This window comes from Hippoglossus stenolepis, chromosome 23 (assembly GCF_022539355.2).
Source record: "Hippoglossus stenolepis isolate QCI-W04-F060 chromosome 23, HSTE1.2, whole genome shotgun sequence".
NCBI classification, from domain to species: domain Eukaryota; kingdom Metazoa; phylum Chordata; class Actinopteri; order Pleuronectiformes; family Pleuronectidae; genus Hippoglossus; species Hippoglossus stenolepis.
In genome coordinates this window covers 5,169,376-5,193,918 of record NC_061505.1, presented here as the reverse complement: position 1 = coordinate 5,193,918, position 24,543 = coordinate 5,169,376, and the positions used below count along the sequence as shown (strand labels likewise).

The 24,543-nt window shown below is 45.5% G+C and overlaps 1 protein-coding gene across 5 annotated transcripts in view; it reads right to left on the bottom strand.

Moving 5' to 3' along the window:
• Positions 1-8,116, bottom strand: part of pcdh7b (protocadherin 7b) — a 103,277-nt gene extending 95,161 nt beyond the window's left edge. For 3 of the 5 annotated variants that reach the window (XM_035149307.2, XM_035149304.2, XM_035149305.2), the window contains exon 1: positions 4,094-8,116. In XM_035149307.2, coding sequence (XP_035005198.2) covers positions 4,094-7,171 — 3,078 coding nt within the window. In that variant the 5' untranslated portion in view covers positions 7,172-8,116. The remainder of the gene's footprint in view (positions 1-4,093) is intronic. The other 2 variants (XM_035149301.2, XM_035149302.2) reach the window with 1 other exon arrangement.
• Positions 8,117-24,543: the final 16,427 nt, after the last annotated feature.

The window sequence follows — 24,543 nt, the reverse complement described above, 5'->3', positions numbered from 1 at the left end:
TGCAAATCGCAGGTTGCGATAAATGCTAAGGAAGAAAGGTGCAGACGGGGGAGGCACGGTTGCTTAAGCCGATGCACACAAACTGAAAGCACCTGAAGTGTGGGGGTCACTCCAGCTCTGCAAGTTTAAATTGGGTCAGTTGTGGCTTTTCATTGGGGTTTAGGCAGCTACAGTTTGTAAGTTGAAACAAATTAGGCTCCAGGCAAAGTATCCCATTTCCATATTGGTTTCCTGATCTGCCTCGAGCCTGCAGGACAATCAAGTCTTACGTTTTGGCTACAAACACCAACCAGGTGACTTCCATTTGCATGGTGATATCGTTGTTCCCTCGCCAGTGCAACGGGGGGTTTGCCCTATGCAAATCAGGTGTTTTGCGGCCGAGGTTGTAGCTACGAGGCGGCGCAGGAGGAACAGCTGGCCAGAGCACGGGAGGTGAACACTGAGGGCTAAGTTAAGGGCAATGTCCAGTTATGCTTGCTGCATCAACCCCCGAGGCAAAATAACCAGGTACAAGTTCACAGACTGGGGGGGGTGCTTTGCCTGCCCTGAGGGCCTGTGCTTCCCTGGGCACAGAACACAAGCTGCTGAGGCTCGCCGCTGATTAAAAGTGATCCACCTGGGCACGCGCGGCGCTTTGAAGTGCGATGATAAAACAAAAGCCTGATGGCTCGTGATAATACGACGGCTAAGTGATTCCGTGCCTCGCTACATCATGGTCGGACGGCGTTTATTTTTCTGGCACTGGATGGAACAGAAGCTCCTGCCAAAAGTAATAATGTTAAGTGTTCTGTTAAGTGCATACACTACTCATCAGCCTTCAGATGCAAACAGTGGACACAGGTATGTTAAAAGCAGATAAACCAAGATTAATATATCTAAAAAAAAAAGGTAAAAAATATGAATAACACAAGTTGCAATGAATTAAGCAAGAGACAGAGGTGATGTCAGGTCAGCAGACCCCCGTGTTCAAGCCCTTTTCAGCCGAATTTGATTTGGAGATGAATCATTAAGATAAAATGCCTGAGGTGTTGTGTGTACTAAGTAGTTGTGATGTTTTAAATAGTGGGTGATGGTGACAAAAACAACAACAACAGTGTAATAGTGCGATACTGTTTTTAAAGTCTGACTGCTGCCAGGACGCTGTAGCACTTCTTACACTGTGGGTGGAATAAAGTCTCCTTTAGGGGATGAGAGGAGTTGTCTAATAGCTGCTTTACACTGTGATGACCAACGGGGAAATAAACATGACAATACAGTTGGTCATGGCTCTACATCACTGGATCGTCAGCATCTGTCAGCATCTTCTAAATTCATCTCAATCACTGTTCAAATGTCTGAGGGGCTTAAAAGAAAAATCCTCCCTTCACCAATAAACAACCTCTGTTCCCTGGTTACCTGCCCGAGCAGGTTGCCTGAGCAGTTATTGGAAGATTAGATGGGTGAGGAGAGAAGAAGACAGAACCTGATACCTCAGAGATTACAGTCAGCCCTATTCTCTCTCTCCCTCTCTCCCTCCCTCCCTCCCTCTCTCCCCCTCCCCGTCTTTCTTTTTCCACCCGACCCCAAGTCCCTTGTGAAACAGTAGGGGCCATTCTCTGTACCGCTAACAGGGCCGTCTTTCTTGTGCCTGTCTCTATCTCTTCCCACAGAAGGATAAAAGGAGAGGGATTGTGAGTGAGGGTGCGGACATGTATGTTGTATGTGTGTGTGTGTGTGAGAAAAGAACACACACAGGGACAAATATCCCTTATCAGCACGTGTCGTAAATCTTAACATGGTTCAACCTCATTTGTGGCTAAATAAAAAAAAGGAAATCTAAAAATACACTGAATGATGCAACTAAATCTCAAAGAAGGAAAATGCTGTTACCTACTTTCAAAACATCAGAAATACAAAAAACATATTGATGCTATTCCTTCACATCGTCATTTTCTATCACTGATTTAATTCCCTTAACTGAGGCACACAAGTGTCCTTGAGTGTTTTATTTTGCCTTTAGCTGTAGTGGCACTTACCTGACGACATGAATATTTTAGATGCTGCATGACCGCTTCACTACTTAATCCACTACAGAGGTTGCTGTTTAATGCCATAATTGAAGCACGTGAACACACACCTTCTCTTCAATCAGCTCTCTTGTGCCGCCATTAAATCACGCTCTGTTCAGCCCAACTGAATCAACAGCGAGTATTTACCGAGCCCATGGGATATAAAAGGCAATTTAAATATCAGCTAGTTATTGTATATTAAAGACCTAACAGGCCACAACACGCAGCAACCACGGACGACAGTTCCCAGTCAGCCACTAAACACTTTCTTTACTATTTCATTAGAATTTAAGTATTCAAACAAAGTGCCCCCAAATCACAAGAAAATACTCTTTATGGTCAGTGTAGACTGGGTTTTGTCTGAGACGCTGGATTCTAACAAATGCACAGTCCATAAAAGTTACTGCAGCTTTAATGTGGAGAGTAAATAAATAATTATATAAGTGGAGCATAGTGACACACAATACATGCTGCTGCCGCAGCAGCAAATAGAGTGCCCTTTTAATTATGCACGAGACATCGGAAAGCAACAGCACTCCTCACACCCTGGGAAGCAGCTCAGTGAATACACCATATTAGAAGCTGTTAGGGAAGAGAGAGGAAGAAGGGTAGTGAAATGATTTGAGAGGAGACATAGGCAAGAGGGAGGCGAGAGGGATATATAGAGAGAGGAGATTAAAAAAGAAACCACTGCAGGAAAAAAACCAAAAGGCAGACAGCAGCATTGTGAGGGGCAAGATGTGGTGGAGACTGAAAAACACTGAGAGAAAAAGGAAGACAGAGGGACAGCAGACGGCGAGGAACTCAAGGATGTACTACACAGGGCCAGAGGAGAGTTTGAAGGTGGGGGCGACAGCAGGGACAGAATATAAAAAACACAAAGATATCGAGAGGAAAATAAAAAACCGAAAGTGAAAAGAAAGAAACAGTCCAGGATTATAAAGGAAGTAGCTGCTGACACCAAGTAAAAGAAGGAATCAATAATTCATTAGAGCGCCATAGAAATCACATAAAACAACAGTGTTCTGCTTCCGGGGAAACGCAAATCAGATGACTTCATGTTTATGCATGAACTTTTTTTAGTCGTTGTTGCACCTGAAAGTGCAAAAAACAAAAAAAACAGCAGCCGAATTTTTATAAAGACTGATCTGATGAAAGCGCACATTTCCTGGAATTTGAATGCCACATTGTGCCACCTACACAGAACAGGACTAGCAGATGAGAGAGAAAGAGGGGGAGGCAGGTGGAGGCAGGTGGAGGAGGGCAGAACACATTAATACGAAGAAAAAAGATAAGGGAGTAAAAGAAACCGAGGCTTAATATGGGAGGTGATATAAAAATGTCAGATTTCACTGCTAGGTCAATGAATTGATGCAGACCCTGAAGTGCAGAAGAATGTTAATATGACTTCCTGGCCAGATGTTCCCACTCAGGCAAAGACTGTAAAACTGACTCACCAACCTTACAAAGCCATGTTTGTGCTGCGTTCAACCTACGTCTACCTTTCTCTCCTTTCTGCTTTTGTTATTTCTCTCTCCCTCCCCCACCCCCCACCCCCCACCCTCTTACTTGAGAAGAAAAGGTAGCCTTGTCACAGACAGGGAGCAGGGCAGGGCCTGACATGGCTAAGGCGGAGAGTGTGGCCAGACCCCTGCCACACTCCCCCTCTGGGAAAGAATAGCTGTAAAACCAAACCCTTATGTGAGCTGTCGAGAACAGTCGGACACATATTTGCCAAGGCAGCCTCAACACACGCCGCGATGAAAGTGAAAAAAGTTGGACGTGTTTTGGTCGAGTGGTAACAAAACCCCTTCCGTGGCTAATCTAAACCTCACTCTTCCCTTTTCAATATTACATGTGAATGGCACTCCAAACCACAACAGATCAATACCGCTAACTTGACACACATTAGCACCATAAAGGCGACAAGACTACTGAGACTAGCCCTGTCAGAAAGCATTATGGTAGAGAGAACACTAAGAGGAAGAAACAGAAGACATTTAAGAGTAGTGGAGGGGGGGGAGAAAAAGACATTTCTTTCTTACCTGTTTGTTGTACTTGTTGATGGTTTGACTGCTGTATTCAGAGCAGTGGTCAGATCCAAGGGAAATGTTATCTCCGGTGCCAACAAAGGTGTTGGCAGGGGGCAGGTCCTGAACTGCCTGGTGCTTTTTTCCAGCTGTCGGCGACTGCGGGTGAAGCTGGACAGTGGGGAGCGGCGAACTGGACTTGTAGTGCCGGGCCAGATCTGGGCTCCCGGGCCCTCCGTTGACTGAACGGTAGCGGCCCATGCCTGGACTGTCTGACAGCTTCTCGTTGACGCCGTCGTAGCGCTGCCCGTTGGGTTTGGAGGCCTCAACGGTGACAATGCTGCTGTAGAGCGGCTGTTTAGATTTCTGTTTCTTCTTATCCTTCTTGGGCTTCTTGGATTTGTCGTGCTGCTGTGGCGTAAAAAAGTCCTCGTGATCCTTCTTGCCGGCCTCGTAGCCATTCTTATTCTTGGGACGGCAATAACGGGCCATGACAACAACGAGAATGATGAGGATGACTGTCATGATGCCTGAAACGACTCCGATTACAATGCTCAAACGCTGTTTGCTTAGATCATAGTTGGGGTCGCCAGCGATGTTTGTGTTGAGAGACGTGCTCAGGCTCTTTGCCACCTGGACCTCCACGACTGTAGAATTGGAAAGAGTCTCATTAACGTACACGTGAACCAGTGTGGTGGTGGTCTGTGAAGGCTGCCCCCTGTCGCTCACCTGCACCACCAGTCTGTGGAGGCCATAATGCTTCAGCTCCAGCTTCCCCACCAGTGAAATAACCCCAAAACTGCCATTAATCTCAAACAGCTTAAAGGGGTTTCCCCCTATAATGCCGTAGTTCAGGTCTGCATTGATGCCGGTGTCAGTGTCGGTGGCTATGACTGTTCTGACAACTGTTCCGATGTTACTGGAGGGGGGGAGAAGGGTGTAGGAGCTGTTTATTGGGAAAGTGACCATCGGTGCATTGTCGTTTTCATCCATGACAAAGAGTGAAACTGTGGCGGTGGCGGATCTGGGGGGATCACCGCCATCCACAGCTTTGACTCGGAAGGTGTACGTAGTCTTCTGCTCTCTGTCAAAAGACAGGGTGGAGAAAATAGTCCCAGTGTCATTTTCAATAGAAAAGATCTCTTCTTCCTCCTCAATGAAAAGACTCATCTCTGCATTTTGGCCTTTATCTGCATCAATGACTGTAACCATGCCAACGGGGCTGTTTGGCTCAAGGTTCTCTTTGACATAGAAGGTGAACACATCCTGCATGAACTTTGGCTCGTTGTCATTTTTATCGGCCACAAGGACAACCACTGTTGCAGAGCCCTGAAGGGTGTTTACGCCCTTATCTTTGGCTATCACTTTGAATTCGTAGCGCTCCGTTTGCTCTCTGTCCAGAATGGTGTTTACTCGGATGTCTCCGCTGTCTGCGTCGATGGAGAAAATCCCATTTACTGATGAGTCAAGGGAATAGGCAATTTCAGCATTCTTCCCACTATCTGCGTCAATGGCTGCCACTGTTGTCACCCTCTCCCCAGGGGCATTGTTTTCTAGGAATGACACCTCAACCACATTCTGGCTAAAGATAGGGGGGTTGTCATTAGTGTCCCCGACTTTGACGATAACAGAGTTATTACTTGCCAGACTGGGGCTTCCAGAGTCCACAGCCACTATAACCACATTGTATTCCTGTGTGGCCTCATAGTCCAGTGGTGCAGACGTGTGGAGGAAATACTTCTTTTTATTCTGCTCCCCCTCCATTTCACTGGCTGGTTTGAGCTGAAAGGGCACATCCCCTACCACGGTGCAGGTCACTATACCGTTTTCCCCCTGGTCACGGTCCGACACCTGTACTAAGGCAATGGGTGTGTCCACCACCACGTCCTCAGCCACATTGGCCACACCGTCTTTTAAGAAAATGCGTCCAATTTTCCGTATCTCTATGGCAGGGACGTTGTCGTTTTCGTCCCTAATGTTCAACACCACAGTAGCCTTGTCCATTTTGGGCGGCTGGCCTCGGTCACGGGCCATTACCGTGAACCTCAGTTGGCTCACTTCTTCACGGTCAATGCGGTGCAGCACACTCAGCCACCCCGTGCTCTCATCCAACCTCAGCAGCCTCCTCACCGACTCCGTGGCTGCCCCGAACACATACTCTATTTGACCGTTAACCCCCACGTCTGCATCCGCCGCCTTGAGCTGGAGGATGGGGGCCCCCGGGGAGCTGTTCTCCGGCAGGTCCGCCTCGTACACGCTCTTCTCGAACCGAGGGTTGTTGTCGTTCACATCAGTTATCATCACCCTGAGGATGGCCTGAGAGGAGCGAGGGGGGTCTCCTCCGTCCCTGACGCGCAGCGTGAGCTCGTAGGAGTCTCTCTGCTCCCGATCGAGGGCCCCTTTAATGATGAGCTGAGGCTGCTTCTCTCCATCGGTGGTGTCAGCAACTTGCAGTTCAAATACGCTGCTCCTGCTCGCTCCTTCGTCAAACCTCCTCTTCCCCCCCGAGTACGAATCCCCGTTGGAGCCCAGGCGCCTCGAGTTCTCGCCATTGTCCTGGATGAGCTCGTATCTCTCTATTCCGTTTCTGCCAAAATCCCTGTCTGTGGCGGTGGGCAGCAGATACAGGGTTCCAATGGGTCTGTTCTCCTCCACAGACAGTGTGAGGACAGGGGATGGGAAAGACGGGGTGTTGTCGTTGATGTCTAATATGATGACTTTCCCCTCAAACAGGTCGACCCAGCTCTGGGCTGGTCCGATGACTGACACCTCGAAATCTATAAAACACTCGTTCTCATCAAATATCATTTGGCACTGCTGCAGCTTCTCGCGGTCTATCCGCCGCTCGTTGGTGCTGAGCTCACCTGTGATGTTGTCTATTTTGAAGAAATCGGAGCCCGACTCCAGCGTGAATGTCACCTCTCCGGACCCGGCGACGATGCCCAGGTCGGCGGCGACGTTTCCCACCCTGACATCGGCGGGTCCCTCCTCGGCCAAGCGGTACCGGAGCACTTGCTTGGCGGCGGGCTGATTCACAAGCTGCAGGATGAGCAGGCAATAGTACAAATAGTCCACTGCACCAGTAGTCCTCATGGTTCCGCTTGAAGAAAAATGTCCCTTAAAAAAAGAAATGTAATCACTGATGGAAAGTCCGGAATATCGTTTTTCATTCAGAGCGAAGCCCTCGGTTTGCGCAAAGACTTCATCCTCTGGACGACTTCCGACATCGCTCCTGCTGCAGTGAAAAGCAGCAAGTGCACGGGCTTCCCTCTCTCCTCTGCCTCTTCCACCTCCGGCACTGGCTTGCTCTTTTCTTGTGTTAGTAAAAGAAAAACCGCAATGGTGTTGAAAAAGAAAAAAATACCACACACTCACGCACACACACTCACACACACACGCACACCAGGGAGGCTCCGTGCGCCCTGGACGGTGCCACGAACGGGCCTATGTGGATTTATGCGCGTAAAAGCCCAAATGTCACATCACCAGAAAGTGTCATCGGTCCACGTCGCGCCGTTTTACGCACAGCTTGTGGTTGTAATCTCCTTTTTCCTGTGCGGGTGAGGCTGCAAATATTCCTCCGTGCCGACGATATGTCCACATATGTCAGAGGATCATTTAAATGCCCGCGCGTGCAGTTTCCAAACTCATCAACTCTCCGATTCTCCGAGGACGTGGATGTGAAATCACCTGTCCGGCTTCCTTTACCGCTGCTCTCTCTCTCTCTGTCTCTCTCACACCTCCGAGTCACTTGCAACCAACAGGGCTTGTATAGTTCTCTCTCCTGTTTTTTCTTTTTGCGAGCCAACTCCACAATGCACGAAAAAAAAAAGATTCAGGGGTGCGTTGTTTTTTCGAAAAACAAAAATACACAAAAAAACTTGAGAAAAATGTAAATCCGTTGTAGTTCTTTTTTTAAACGTTGCTTGAATTCCTCAGTGCGTCCAGTGTATTCTGCCTGTTCCGTCACCTGCAGACGCGCCGCATGTGTTGGCAGCCCCTATCTGCAGCACTGTGAGAGGGATCCACAAATGATATTGCAGTCTCTCTCTCTCCCTCTTCCTCCCTCTCTCTCGCTCCCTCTCTCTCTCTCTCTCTCTCTCTCTCTCTCTCTCTCTCTCTCTCTCTCTCCACCCCCTCCGGTTCCTTCTCACCCAGCAGCAGCAGCGCACTTAAACAGGGTCCGACTTTAGTGTTGATCGCCGGGTCCTGAGGCCGGCAGACATTATTTTGACCAGAAATAAGAGTGGGGGTGTAAAGCTGCCTTATAATATGGGTCGTGTCCACCGGTAAAAAAAAGGGGACGTGGCTCGGGAATTTGCACAGCGCAGTTCGGCTGCTTCACATTTATGCCTCCTGGATGTGGCGAATTGCACAATAAAAAAAACAATTTCATGTATTTTCCCTTTATAAAAAGCCAACATGGTGTTATTACATTTTGCAGCCTGCGCTATGTGGAGCGATGCTGCTGCAAGAGATTCCGTGTGTGGCACATTCACAGTGCAACTTTTACGCGTACGATATGAGAGCTCTTCCAAATGTCTGTCCGGCAGCGCACAGCACGCAGCCTTTCTGCAGGACAGGGGAGTCGGGACGGGCACGGCTGTGTGCGCAGTGCTGTGGTTTCCCCGTGGTTAACACTAACATGTATGCGTGTGGTCGCCGGTGGCTGCGCTCTGTGGCGCAGCAGCAGCAGCAGCAGCGGGCTCGACGTCTCTCAGCCCGTGCGTCTTGCCGTGTCTACTCAACATCCAGGAATCTGTTTAGACTCTGGATCCATTTTTTATTATAAAGATGAATAAAAGGCAGAAATCCCCCCCCCTTTACGCACCCCCTCCATCCTTTATCCGAGCATTGGGTTTCCTTACGCGGCCACTGCGCAAACCCAGCACCCTGTGTGCGGTGTGTGTCCTAACACAGCTGCCCTCCAAATGCGTGTGTGTGCGTGTGTGATGGGTACAGTATTGAGCAAACATCCCTGTGATGCACGGCGGGCATTCTGCACACATTCTTCTAAGGAGTGCACACAGCAAAGAGGAGGCAACTGAGCACTTTTGCGGTGCTTGCGTGGATTCATCACGATCCTGCAACACGTATTTTGCACATGTTAACTGTCAAATTAAAATAGTGCTTTAAATGTGACTGCAGGAGCGTATTTCCTTCTCTGTAATCTGGGTCTGGGGATGCGGTTGTAACACTGGGACAGTGCGGCGCGTAATGTGTGTGTCTATGAAATTATACAGTAAACGAGTGTAATGAGTGAGTGAAGGAGTGGGAGAGGAGGAGGAGGAGGAGGAGGAGGAGAGGGAGCCAGTCTCAGCAGCTGCATCTCTCTCAGACGACTGTCTGAATTCCTGCAGAGGCCGTATCCTTGCTTACTAGCGCCCTCTATCGTCACATTAAAATCAGAACCCTCCCAAAAGGTTGGAGTGCAGCAGAGATGAAGTGAATCCAGTGATGCTGGGTTATCAAGGTTATTTTCCAGCTATAGTTGATTAGAGTCTCTTATATTTAACTTTAATGTAAAGTAGTTACATACATAATGATAGTTGAATATAGGAGGGGTATGTGTGTATTTACGTGTTACTTTAAATATGTATGATTGTAAAGAGACAGGTTTAATCATCACAAATCAAATTAGAATATTTTTTAGCGTCATAGCAGCATGATACACATGATTATGTTTTTTCCACTTAATGTTGTAGGCTTATTGAATTAATATATTTTATGTTAATGATAAGGGAAAAGGGTTAAAATATACATTTAAACTCATTGGGTTACAAATTGTAACCCAATGAGTGTGGGTCCCGTTACCTAGCAACCATCAGTGGTTTAGGCCCAGTGTTATGTATATTTTAAATTACTTTTGGGTTATTTATCCAGACTAGTTTAGCCTTAAAACTGTCACAGATGTATTTACAGTATAGTACCAACATATGACATTAAAAACTGCAAAGCATACATCAGAAACAAATACTGGCATGTAGTTTTAAAAGAGCTTCAGCAAATACAGATTTGTATCTAGATAGTTAACCCATGTTTCCCGTTATACGTGTGTATAACTAACAAAACCCCCCAAAAGACAGAGAAACATTTTCCTGAGTGACTGGATCAAACCAGAGTCCACCAGCATCACCAGTAATGACCCCATGTGTCCCAGGGCCTCTGCGATAACAAGACGCAGAGTGGAACTGAGCGTGAAGGCGATTCTGAGGTGGTGTGTTTACTATCAGAAGCATAAAGATCAAGGCTCAAAAATCATCACTGAAAATCATTATGGTAGTTGTGTGCAGCATCGATCTCACTCTGAAGTGGGTGAGTGGTTTAAAATGAGCCGCGGCTCTCGGTGCCTTTCACGAAGACCTCATCAGTGAAAACGAGGTGTTTTGAAAACGAGATGTTCCCAAAAAAAAAAAGAAAAAAGTGATTCATACTCCCACACAATGACTGATAGCAGAAAATTAAAAGAATTTCTGATAAGAGATGATACATCGCTCCCCCCCGCCCCCCGTCCCTCTGTCTGTGCCCAAAAAGTAATTTTCTGACTGAATCTTTTCCTTGTTAATAAATATCATGCAAATATTAGGTAATGGGCGGAAAGCAAAATGGCTCTGACTTCCGAATACACTTAAAACAATTTCTTCACATCATTTTGCTCATGCATAGACAATCGAGAAGGTGTTGATGAAATGTGGGGAGAGAAAATGAAAAAGGTGAGATGATTGCACAGTCTGCTGAATTAATGGTTTCCATTCTATAAACACAATAAGAGCAGGGAAGTCTGCCTGTCCCATTTATGTTAGTTACTGCTTATTATTGTGCTGTGACACTGAGTTGCAATTATGTCGGCTGTCAACAATGAAATGGCACGTCTGCTGTCCAGCGTTGGGGAGGACAGAGGTATTGAAATGACTGATTGCACTGTCGAGGCAAGAAACTCCCTCATTGTTACGACAGGTTGGCGCCATTGATTTGATTTGACACATTCCACCAGTATCCAAGTCTTCGTCTTCCTCATCGTCAATCACACAATTATATAACGTAACAAATCGATAACAACGTATGATAATAAATCGATCAGCTACCTTACATTCAGGTGTCACTGTAGCTCGTGAGCAGAGGTGTTGCAACCGCCAAACTAACACCAGGCTTCATGTGCAGCGTGCAGTGTTGCCAGATGGGGAAAGTTGCGTCTCCAGCAACATTTAATAGTCCAAATATGTGGAGATGTTATCATTTAATAAGATTTATTTGTAATCATGCCAAGTTTCTGCACAACCTGCTAGTATCCAGCTTAATATCACAACTGTGGAGTGCAAAAATTGCCAATAAGCTGCCACAGTGTGAACATATATAGGCCTGGTTTGGCTACAGCTCAACCAAGAACCGTGTGAGACCCATCACGGAACAGCCAAGAAAATGACCCAGCCAAATTTTAGCCTAAATGTTCACACACTGGTCTGCTGCAGGTTTTTTTTATTTGACGTGTGCTTTGACCTTTTTTTGTGTGGTCCACGTCCCATCCACTAACATGGAGGAGGCAACGTTTATTGCCTTTACTGCAGCCAGCCACCAGGTGGCGATCAAGACACTTTTGGGAGCTGTCACTTCGGATATTTACAATGTTTTGCTGCTGATCGAGTTTTTAAAGCAGAGTTTAAAACCACAACCTTTCAATTAGCTCTTTAATCCTTAAACGGCATAATATTGAGACATTTAACAATATAACTATGGATCTGGATATATATCAACACTTCTATCTTCTATCTACATGTCTATAAATGACTCATAGAGTTCAGCTCCACCACAGCAGCAGATGACGTGGGCTGACGTCACATCCCTACGTCACTCTAACGAGCCCACCTGGCGCTGACAGCTCGCGCTGTGTTTTTTCTGCTACACGCTTCAAATGAGGTCATTCGTTTAAAGTTAGTTAGAAGTTTGCACATATTCAATCCGGGTCTCTTTGTATCCGCCATGTTTGAACAGCTGGAAGGAGACAGAGTCCTCCGCGTCTCCAGGAGTTTGTTCCGGAGCGCGCACCTGTTCCAGCTCCAGACGCACCGCGCACGCACGCACGCACGCATGGTTTCTACCCGGCAGTGGAGAGACTGGTTTATGTAAAGAAAAAGCTAGAGGGGTCCGAACACGTGTCCTTCCAGGTACAAGACACATCTGCAGCCAGGTGAGTTTGGATTTATTTAAATATCAGGCTCGCTCTGTGTGGGTGCGTGCGCGAGGAAGGAGACAGGCGACGTGTGTGTGTGTGTGTGTGTCGCTTGAATGTAAAGAGTGAAACTAAAGCAGCATAATGAATTTGTTCGAATGAGTTGTAGTTTGTTGTAGTTTGTTGCATGGTACCCCCCCCATCGTATTTATAGTGTGTGTTTATAATGCACTATCATAACATCACAAATCCTTTATTGTACAATATACACTAATAGAGCATAACACTTGTAATGAAGGGAGACTATTAATTTAACTGTTGCACGTTTAACAAGAAACACAAGTTAACTTGCACAACCACCATGTAAACCCTGGGGCCTTCATCCCCGGCAAGATGTTGCTCCGGGCGATCATATCTAAATCCACTGTACTGGCTGTAGTTGTTTCAGTTGTCTGTGTTTTGTTGTAGTTGTTAGTGTTGTGTTGTGTTGGGTTGGAAATTTAATGGCTTGAGCCAAATCACCATCACAGATCTTCATGAAAGTTTTGCATGTTGATTTGGTCATATGAGAAACCTCTGGAAAAGTTAATTTATCTCGGATCGCAACATAAGGGACATATGTTCTAACGAATGAGCCTGATGTTTTACCGTATGTGTTTTGGCTAATTAAAGCCAGATGCAATATGTAGCAGTGTTTCAGTCACACTTTTATGGATCATCAAAATCCATATGGCAACAACACACAGCTCTCAAGGTCAATACTACAGGCTCTGTAAGAATAAAACGTACCGATGACAAATGTTGCAGTTCAGAAGTATCATCCTGGATAGTTGTATTTTAATTCCGAGCACGCAGTCTGACTCTGCTGTAGATGGGATGGTACAATGCACAGAAGCACAGACCAGGAGGAGCCGAGGAAAGAGCTGGAAAGTGTTTGACTATATTTACCTGTTTGACATCTAAACTGGTGCTTAGTCATACACACTTTGGTCACACACACACACAAGCGTAAGACTGGAATTAGCTTTAAACTAAAAGGACAGAGGTAAATTGAAGTAGACAAGGTGTGGCTTGGAGTTTTCTTCATGACTGAACTTACACCTAATTCCATTTGTCTGCGATGTCTGTGCGACACGACCACAATTTCCCTTCCCTCTCTGTTGCTGCCGTTTCTTGACACCTCTAAGATAATTTGCAGGTTTTTTTTCATTTGAATGCAGGTGATTTGGCCGCCATTGACCTCTTTCACATGTCTCGCTCGGCTGTGAGAACCCGCATTCAAACGGTGTGATTGCGAGTCGCTCCTTTTGTCGCTGGAAAAAAAATATATAAATAAGAAAAAGCCCTGCTAATTGGCATCGGGAGGTGTTGCAGTTACCATGATGTTAGCAGTTTGCCAGCCAGCCATCAGATATTTCTGTCTGTTTTCTAAAGGGATCATTTGAAGTGACACACACATTGACAGATTAACTTTGAGATGCTTCACGTTTTTTTTTCATATTGTACGGAGATGAAAATCAGAAATGGAGAGATACTGTTGCATTAAAGCAGATATTTAACAAATAAATTGCGCCACCTTATGATAGAACGTTTGTTACAATTGGCATATCAGGAGATGACACTGATTTCCATAGAGATGTCACCTGAAAATACAGGAGGGGAACATTTTCCAAATGAAGTTGGACCATGTATCAAAAGGAGTCTATTTTGTTGGCTCAGATAATTTTGAAAAGTGAGAAAAACACGAGTATAAAGCTGTTTTCAGACATGCAAAAGGCAAACTCTGGAAAGTACGTGGACCCAATATTCCAGGAAGTTTCTGGAGTGTTCCAGAGCAGGAGAACATTCAAGCGAGGGGTGGTGCCTGAGTAGAGCTGCAGGAGATGAAACATGAATTTGTCTGTCTACTTTTCTTTACAGCCCATTGACACCAGCGTCCTCCATAAGCCCTTGATTCTCGTCTTGTCTTTCCAAGTTGAATCTATGTTGGCGTCTTCTACGTGTATGACACCTCTTTATCATCCTGAGATATTTGTATTTTCCAGTCTCGTGCTCTATTCTCACATTTTCTGGAGGAAAATATAACCTCTGTGCGCGTTTTTGTCCGTATCTTTCTACCTGCTTGTAACAATATGAATCTTTGCATATGCAGGAGCGGTAATTGATTCACACCTCCGATGCCTACGTGTAGGTTTCCCCTCATATGACACCTCTGTCCCCAGTTGAGCCCGTCCCTGTGTGCTCTCTGGCTGCACGGCCTCGGGAGAGAAATACAACCATTCATCAAGAATGTGTAAAAAGTCGGGGCCGATGGCGGTCGGGCAGCCAGCCAGGCCACTCTTCTCCTCGGCAGCTCTTTGTAGTGCTGCCCGAGAGGTAATATGTCACCCATCCTCCACTTTGAACGGCAGGGAGAAACATCAACAAGGAGTGACTCAACAGCACAGAGAAGAAGCGTCCAGCACCGTGGTGGTGTAGCTCAGCGAGCCCTTTTTCTCTCCAACTCCCTCTGGCGAGTTGCTATTTTGAGACTCCCGAAGCCTTGTTCTGCCTTCTCCCTCTGGGATTTGTGCGAACTGCTGAAGAGATCACAATGCACAATAGAATTGCTTTAGAAAGTTTCAATATGCCCGGATCATTCAAGTAGTCACAGGGGGTAAAATGGATGGCGCCACGCTTTAAATATGAAAAGGGAAACCGGTGTGTCTTGTTCTCATTCACGAAATACGAATATAAAACCCAGTGAGAGCATTTCAGTCATATTTGCCGTTGATTTGATACCAAGCTGGTTTGGTTTTGCAATATTAATAAGCATGTCCACGGGTATGCTCTCGATCTGGAGGGTGTCTCTGGCTCTAAATGTGTCAAAAATCTCACTCCTGAAAGAACACAGGCTGAGGCCAGTGTCGTAATATTGAGAATTCACACACGTGAGTCATGCCAACGATGTAAAGGACCAAGAAACAAGGATTTCAGAGATGATGGAAAGAAGAATTGAATTGACGGCAGTTGGCCTGATGTTGCAGGGGCCTGTCAGTCACATTCAGTGATCTACATGGGTAATAATGAATTTGACTTTGGTTGTAGTAGATATCAATGTCTTTAGATGTGACATTGTTGGGCGTCACTTGTAATCAATTACTTGTGATATATCACCATTTGCAAATGTCATTACTTTTCATATTGTTTGTGAGCAAAAGTAATTAGTTACAATACTTTTTGCCCAAATTATCTTAGTAATAGAGTGTCTGTAGTAGCTGTACTATAATACCTAAAAGTTCAATTGTAATCCCTTACACGATATTGAATTACTGCTCAATACAACCCAACTGAATGAAAGCACATAGCTATAAAACATCTTTATAAAGGTTGAACTGGGCTAACTGTTGTTTTTTTTAAACATCTTTGATTTAAATTAATCAATTATATATTAGATATTTGATCATATCTTTTCTTTATTATTTCATTGACCTGGTGTTTCACTCTGTAATCAGGAGCTCTCAGAGGAACTGAGCGTTTACAAGTGCCGGCCCTCTATCATGCCCCATCAGTACAAGGGGCATATACATTGTGGGCATTAGTCACCCCCGCACAGTCACAACTTAATCACTGACACCAGTGACACGAGGGACACGAGGGACACCCTCCTCTCAAAAGACCCTCAGACTTCAAAAGCTGCCCCTCTCAAAGCGGCCATTCACAGGCCCCCTTCAATGGGACGAGGGCGGCCGCGGCAGCTAATGAATGGATTGATTTTGGAGCGAATGTGTTCCGAGGCTACTTGTATTGTGATAATACCAGTGTCAACACTCCATGCTCCTCCCTCCACCCCCGCTGGTCCCCGACGAGCTCGGCAATCGGCCGCAGAGAAAGAGCCTTGAAAATCGGACACTTGAAAGCGGAGTCGGGCACAAAGACCCACGCTAATTCCTCACCCCCGACCGACCCGCCCCATAAGGACGGGGGAAAAATACCCCAGCTGGAGCGTGCAACACTGGCCACATTATTAGGAAATGTTGAGGGGGAATAATAAGGAGGAATTACCCCTCCCTTTTCTAGTGACCTAAAAATCGCAGAGCATACTAAATCTTAGCCCTGTGTCAATGGCTGCTGTTTGCATGCATTAGAGGGAATACAGCGATTCTGTTTTGTGACACTCGGTTTGTGTCACAGATTGCTCCTCATCCTCATCCTCAGCTGCCTTGCCAAGGGTAGTCATTTCCAATGCACAGTTACTACTTGAGTGCAACCTCTATGTTTATATGTATGCGCTTGTGTGTGTGTGTGTGTGTGTGTGTGTGTGTGTGTGTTTGTGTATGTGTGTGTTTGCCCGTCTGTCTGGTCTGCGGGTGTGTTTATCTGTTTATGAACAGCGTCGGAGTGTTTGTGTGCACTGTCCCACTGTTTCGGCGGAAAATAAGAAGACACCTGCTCGGCGATTCGGAGCTGGCTGTCAAAAACAGGAAAGAAAAGTGTGGTGGGAGGAGGCAAAAAAAACAAAAACACCCAGGCAGCCCGAGATATATCTATTCTGGCTCCCCGCTTCCCTCAAGCTGCCGGTAGGAGACTTCAAAATGGCTCCACTCCCTGCCACAGAGTGGGCTCTACCCTGTCAAAATGTCTTTGAATGGAAAATACAGACTGAAAAGTTTCCTCCTTTCTCTCTCTCTTCGTCAGTGTTTTTTTTTCTCTCCTGCTCTCTCATTCTCCCCCCCACCCCACCCCTCATGTCCATCCTTCATCGCACACAGAAAGGGCATCTCATCCTCTCCGGTGAAGCTCTCATTGAATCCTACCTTTGCTCTGAGAAAAACACTCTCTTCCTCTCTCTCTTCCTCGCTGGAGCGCCGCCAGAGCTCTCTGTCTCGGCGAGGTATCTGCCAGTCACTCAGAAGTCCATTCTTCACTAAAACATGATGTCTATCTCCTGGGTCCTGTCTGTAGAACAGTGAAGGTCTCGGTAGCTTTTGTCAGGAGCGATTATCATCTGTGAAGCCGACAGAATTGCAAACAAAACCAAAGTGAATAGAATTAATACGCCGAGGTCAATTAACCGGGGGGGCATCGGAATGTTTGAGGGCGACATTGTGTTTGTGAACAACTGAAACATTTTAACTCTAATGTGATAGTTCAGCATCTCACGGTCGTCAATATGCTTCTTTAAGGGGAAGGCTTTACTGTAGAGGTGGGAAATAACCCCACGACCCTCCAGGGGATAAGGGGGATGGATGGATGGATGAAATGTTAGGCATTGATCCACTCCTCCTAGTAATCCCTGTACAAAGATGGACGTTGTGTCTGTACTTCCTCTGTCTATCCATAAATTAAGCCAAAAATATCCTGAATGTGAACGCTGCCAACTTGGCTGCCGATGATGTCATTTGGAGCCGGTAGTGATCGGGGGATGGAGTTGTCAGTGTCAGCTGTCAATCATGACGTTTCTGATTTAATTAAACTCATTAAGACCAAACTTAATATGAAAAACCACATCAGTCTTGTAAGAACTACTTACAATGACATGGAAGGAGTAATGACCTATACTGCAGCCAGCCACCAGGGGGCGATCAAAAGGCCTTGGTGTCTTTTCTGGGGAGCAGTCATGTCGTCCCTCTTTAAATACAGTCCATGCTTGTCAGTGTTGGATGGGGTTGAGGTAAAGTCTCTGGGGGCTCTGACCCCCCCAGTGAACCACTGTCATTTACATTGACGTTTTCCACATGCCACATAGCATGAGGTCGCTAAAGGGTCAGTTTAATGTCAATGGCAAATAAGAAGAGAATAATGTTTAACTGACATTCAAAATATCATTACATGGGTGGCACATCCATCATTTAAGAGACCAATGAGCCTTCATTTCATGGTATGGATACTTGAGAAATCTATGGGGCCAAATCCTGTCCCTAAGGTGTCTTACATTTATGGCTAATCTAATACTTCTCTATGACAATGTCTAAAAAGCCATTCTGCCCGGGCTTCTCTCATTATTTCAGGTGGTTTCTCTGTGGCCAGAAGGAACTACCTAATGGCCATTTTTATTTGATAATTGGTTATCTTGACATTTCAAACTGGCTCCATAATTTGTTCGTCTCTTTTGTGAGTGGCTCGTTAATTAGAGAGTGTCTATGCTTAGCTCATCATTTCCGAAAAGGATTCGAGGTCATCGTGGAATTACACGGTTGGCATTCTTCAGAGACGTTCGTTAAAAATGGCAGTTTCGCCCGGCCCGCCTAAAGTGAGGACTTGAGAGAATCTGATAACCCCAGCCCCCCCGGAGGACTAGCCACCGAAAGGATATTAATGTCCGAAGTCCTGAGGAATTCAAGTGGCTCATTCATTCAAATGTGTGCATCTCTTCCTAGCTGCTGCTGCTGTGAGATATAGTCTTAAGGACGGAGGGTGATATGTGCCCTGACAGTGGTGAGAAAAAGGGAGAGCCGTGTTCGCTGAGTTAACTCCAAAGGGGGGAAGAAGTAAATGTCCTTGTGAAAGTCTGGAGATGAGTGATGCCTCGGACTAAGCCTTCAATCTCTCCACAATGCTCATCTCAGTAATAATTCATTCTGCATCCTCAGAAATGGAAAATATTGATTTTCAATGAATAACACCCCAAACCAGCATGGAGCCCTGCCTAAGAAAAAATAAATAAATAAAGCAAAGAAGCACGTCTCAGGCCTCTGCTCCGATAAAACAGACATATGCGAGTCGGCAGCCAAACTACAACTAATTAGTAGACAATTCCTTGTTGCGTTCAAGAGGATCAAACCAGCAGATAATAATTGCTGAAGTGTTCACATTGGCTGTTGTTATTGTTTGCTTGGTGGTATGTTTCACTAACCACACAGCTGTCAACAATCGAGTGTCAGGATCTGGTTCAAAAACCAGAATCTGGAAAGCTTGAACTATTTACTTGGCACTCGCATTGAGAGTCTGCAACATCCTGTTTGCGTCATTAGCTTCTCTCTCCTCACGAGCTCAAACGGGAGGACGGCCTTCTCAACGATGATTCATCTCCGAATATCCGTGATGATCTATATCTTGTGTTTTCTGCAATTCACAGTTATTGTTAAGTTGCCGCTGACTCACTTGTAGCCTTGTATAAAACCCCCTGCAGTACAGTAACATTTCAGGATGGCATATATTTCTCCTCCACTGGTATAGCGATCCGTTATGTGGTGGTATCGATGACAGTGATTTGCCAGGATTAATGCGATCATCAGGGTTGATCGATAGATTATCTAAGATTACGGTTTCAACTCAAAGTGGCCTGCTATATTTCCTATTTCTCTCTCTCTATATATATATATATATATATATATATATATATATATATATATATATATATATATATACTCTTACCTGCCTCTGAAAAAATTACAAAGATTATCAACTGTTCTTTTTTCTGACTCAAAATCATATTAATCTCAAACCTTGACACCAAACCACGAGTTTATCCACAACCCAACGACTAATACTTTGCGTGATATGAGGTTGAATTCTTTGAAAAATAGCAACAGGAATATTTTGGGGGGGGATAAAAGGCTCCGGCTTTATAGATGTGATTAGAATTAAAAGTATAATGCTTTAAATCCCCCTCCATAATCTCTTTTGTTTTCGAAGCACACAGCGATGACAGAAGGATTAAAGAACATTGCTAATTTTTGCAGATCTGCGTGCATCAATTACAGCCAGGGCTGCCGTTGCACTGTTTAGTATTAATGCATTCATAAGCACATCATGAAAAAAAAACAAATCTGCACTCTTCAGCTTTGGCAGACAGATCTTTAAAATCATCTCATCCTTTGTGCAGGATCGGATCCAAATTGGCATCAATGGACTTCACACTTAAAGCTGAGGAATGCGGTTGGATTGATTGAGCTGGATTTTAATCAATTAATGCAGTGTCGAAACATTTTTTAAAGTAAGTGGTGATGATTCGGTGGAAAAGTGTGTGTGTGTGTGTGTGGCTGCAGCCAAAGTAAGAGTTTAACATGGTCGGCCTTCGCTTGAGTCTCTCCGGAGCAATTTCTCTTTTCTGTTCTCTGATGTACATTTTAAAATGGGCTATTTACAGCGTGGGGAATGTGAGGCCTCCTCCACGTGTATGCAGAGGATATATAGAAAATGTTTGTCTCCAGTTTTTCTGTCTCTGCGGATCTAAATGTTTGCCACCCACACTGAAAAATGCTTTTTTCTGCTTCTCAGTCAAATATCCATCTCAGAAATCCATGTCCTACTGAAAACCATGTGCTAATCAAAAGCTCTGGAAACCTTGATAAATGGACCTATAGGTGAGATGAAGTTCCATTTAGTATGGATCCATATTATCTCCAGTGGATTTAAAAGGAGTATTACACCTTGGTGGATGTATGCACTCTATTTAGATAATTGATTAAATGTTTAGGTTATTTTTTAAGCATAACCCTCTGAAATACAGTCTTTTGAGATTTATTTTTATACAAAACTAAATGAGCCCCTTTAGTCAACAATTTGAAAACCAAAATAAAATTGTCAAAATAATAGGTGCATTACTCAAGAAGGAAAATTATCATTAGTTGCAGCCCTTATTTTCTTGCCATACATGAGCAATCGGAAAAATATAAGTCAGTGGCAACAATATTGTGTGATGATCCGGTTGTTTGAGGTCGATTTATCTCAACACGCATCTGCCAAGACCGATGTTTTCAGAAGGTTCAGTTTCTACCGGTCAGGAATTCCTAAACACCAGGCTGAATATCAGATTACACCGAAGGAAACGTGCATTTCAAGAGAACACACACCAGCTTGACTTCCTGTGTGTGTGTGTGTGTGTGTGTGTGTGTGTGTGTGTGTGTGTGTGTGTGTGTGTGTGTGTGTGTGTGTGTGTGTGTGTGTGTGTGTGTGTGTGTGTGTGTGTGTGTGTGTGTGTGTGTGTGTGTGTGTGTGTGTGTGGGGGGAGTATATGATCTTTCTCCCTCCATGGACCTGACAGTGTCTGACTTCATACCCGCTCAAATCACTCAACTTGTCTGTGGCTACGGCATCACCCCCTCAGCCCCTGCACTCTCTCTTATCAGTACCCTCTCCCCCGGCCTTTGATACACCCCTGTAGCCTCCACCAGTTCCCCTGGAGTGCAATCTGTAGTCCACTGGTATTGATCAGGCGCACACGGTTTTGATTAGCACACTTGGCTAGATAACGGGGGCTTCACTGCATGATTGTACTCGACCATTCCACTGTCTTGTTCCTCCGTTGGCCAGGGAGTACTTCACTTCATTGGAGTCAGTGATTGGATGCACCCTGGACCCCCACATCCACCCTCCCTAAGAGATCCCAGGGCCCGATGCTCTCTCTCTCTCCACTTGACTGAGTGTTTTGCTGTTGGTTTTGAAGGCAAGTTAAATGCAGGCGGCACGGTGCGACCGAGAAGGGTCTGCTGCGGAATGGATCTCAACTCGGGTGCTATACATAGATGAAAGAACTGATGGTGGTCACATTCGTCAAAAAAAAAAAAGGGGGAAGCTGCGTTTTTCCACGTCCAATAAAGAATCTCACAGTGAAGCAAAGCCCCCCAAACAAAAGAACGGGCGCGGGGCGGGGGTGAGATGTGAAGTCGATACGGGTGTTCAATCAAGAGGGACGTACAAACTTTTTCTCATTTGCCGGAGAAAGAAGGAGACAAGGGCAAGCTGTTGGCCGGTCAGGCATTCTGCCATCGCCGCCCGGGAGTCAGCCACCCATTGGCCTATTCACCAGTCAGCCAATTAGGTCTCGTCTGTTAAGGTTTAATACCTACAGTTAAGGCCGCCATTGTGTGCCAACTAATGCTCTTTCAGGCTTTCGCTCACTTTGGAAGCTTTCATTAAATCCAGAAGAATGCCGGGGCTATTCACAGAAGAGGATTGTGGTGAAAGCCTTGAATTTTGATATTTCTCTCACAACCACCCCCCCCCCCCCCTCTACGTTTCAACCCATCTCCATGCTCATCCAAAGACACAATCTTTCCCATAGTGGCACTTGTAAGAGCAGAGGAGGTTGATTCCCACATTTGGCTCTTGACTTTTATTCATTTGACTTCTTGTCAGCTGTTGTGCGGGGGTCAGGATGCTCTCACCGTTTTCAAAGTTTTCTCAACTGCCTTCTTTCTTTGGGAAAGTCTCTCACTTGGGATCGACACATGACTCATTGACTTTCTCCCTCTAAAGTCAGAGGAGCACATGGAGCGTGTCCCGGTTTCATCTGAAAGGTTTCCACAAACATTTCATGGTCATATGACTCGATATTTCCACTCCTTGTTCCGGGCTGAACCGTCGGAAACAGTGCCCCCATTGAGAGCGAAACTTATCTGACGAAAAAAAAAAGGCAGGGGACGGGTGCAGCCACATTCCTTCAGTCGTGTTCATTAGTTGCACACTCGCTGTGATGCATGCTGGGGGATGTTGGCTGGGCTTGGCCGACCACTCGAGCACTAAGCGCGCCAACAGATGTAGCGTAGCCTCTCCAAACAGAGGGGATCAGACTCACTCAAACTTGGCCAGGAGTCCGGGGAGTTGCCGGAGGAAGAGGAGGGGACGAAGAGGAGAGGAGAAATGGATAGTCAGTGAGAGGGAAAAAAAAAACAAGGAGATGGGTAGAGACGGAGAGAAAGAGAAGAAGAGGCTGGAGGATAAAGACAGACAAACAGAGAGGGGTGGGGGTGCGGGAGGTGGGAGACGAGTTGTTCCCCAGAGGCATCACTCTTGGTGTCTCACTCCACTGGTCCTTATAATGTGTGACGCTCAGGAGATTGACAGACTGTGTAAAACTCAGCCCACAGGAGAAAACAACAACACAAGTCAGACACATGAAAAACCACAACTCGACTGAGCTTGTGCCGAGAAGACGCTGCGGTGGGGGAGTTGGGGGAGTTGGATGGACAGCAGCACGGTTTGATGTAACCTTTACACATTGTGGGAAGGTTTGCTGAGCGCGTGAGCTCTTTTTTTCTTATTGGGGTCCCGTGGTACCCGAGCATATTTACATGGATTTGAACCTGTGAGCTGCTTTTTAAAGCTTTTCCATGAGGAAACACTCGAGTCAAAGGCTGACAACGAAATATTTGTTTACTCCTCCTTTGTAGTGCAGATAAAAAAAAAAAAGAACTGGTCCTTCATTTATGCCCCTGTTAGATAAACAAACCATTATTATAAATATATAATTTATTTAGGCAGATAAGTTTATATTGAGATCTCATTGCATTGGGAGGAGGCAGGCACTTTCACCCCTTAACCACTGGGGTACCCGAGAAATCCCTTAGTTTCATGGGAAGCTGTGTGACGCTGTTTAATCTGGGGACGTGAACCAAATGTGCATTTGGCAAAACAACCAGTTAGTTCTCATGCTTGAAATATTCTCTCTTCCTTAAGTAAATGTAAAAAAAATACTGACAAATCATGTATTTCTTCTATTTCTATATTTATCTCTATTTCTATAACTATTTATAGTGCAGTTTATTCTTATTCTGGTGCCAAGCTTAAAGGCCTCATTACTGCTCACCACCAACCACAAGGGGCAGCAATGAGCCCACTCCATAATAATAATCGTAAAAAAACGTCAGACGTCAGTGTGAACAGCTTTTACATTTGAACTACATTCTACTGAAGAAATAGTCCCTGTGTTGATGAACCCATTTTCCTTGGATTAGTTTTTATAGCCAGGACAATGTCTCCTCTTGTCTCAGTGTCATGTTTCAATGCTTTGATCAGATCAAATGAGATTCCATCCTCTTCAACTATCTGCAGGACGAGACACCACTTAAGGGTAAATGAATGAATATATTTATATTTTATTTAGTTGAACCAACCCTTTAGGATTTTATTCATCAGCCATTATGATTAGGTTTACGTCCTCAAACCCCAAAAATGTATGTCCAACAGATGAATAGGTTCCTCTTGTGTCTTATTATCTTGTCCCCACAAACTGCGAAGACGGACAGAAAGCAGGATAAGCCCGTTTTATGAGGCTGTACCTTCTCCTATCTCCCCACTAGCGCACCTCAGATGATGTAGCTCCATATCAGCCAGCACGATGCCTGCCCCCGCCACAGTCCGACGTTCTCACATCCTCTCGCTCATGTCCTTGACTTGTGAAGATATAATTGACTGCAGAAAGGGGAGCGTACAATTCACAAGTATCTCTCAGCTTGACCTTCAGCGATGATGTAGTGAAAGAAGCCGAATGAAGATGAATGACGGGCACAGTCGACACTTTGACCCACTGCGCCCCCCCGCCCGCCCGCCTGACGACTGGCTTTAACATGGCCATCATGGGCTAATCCTTATT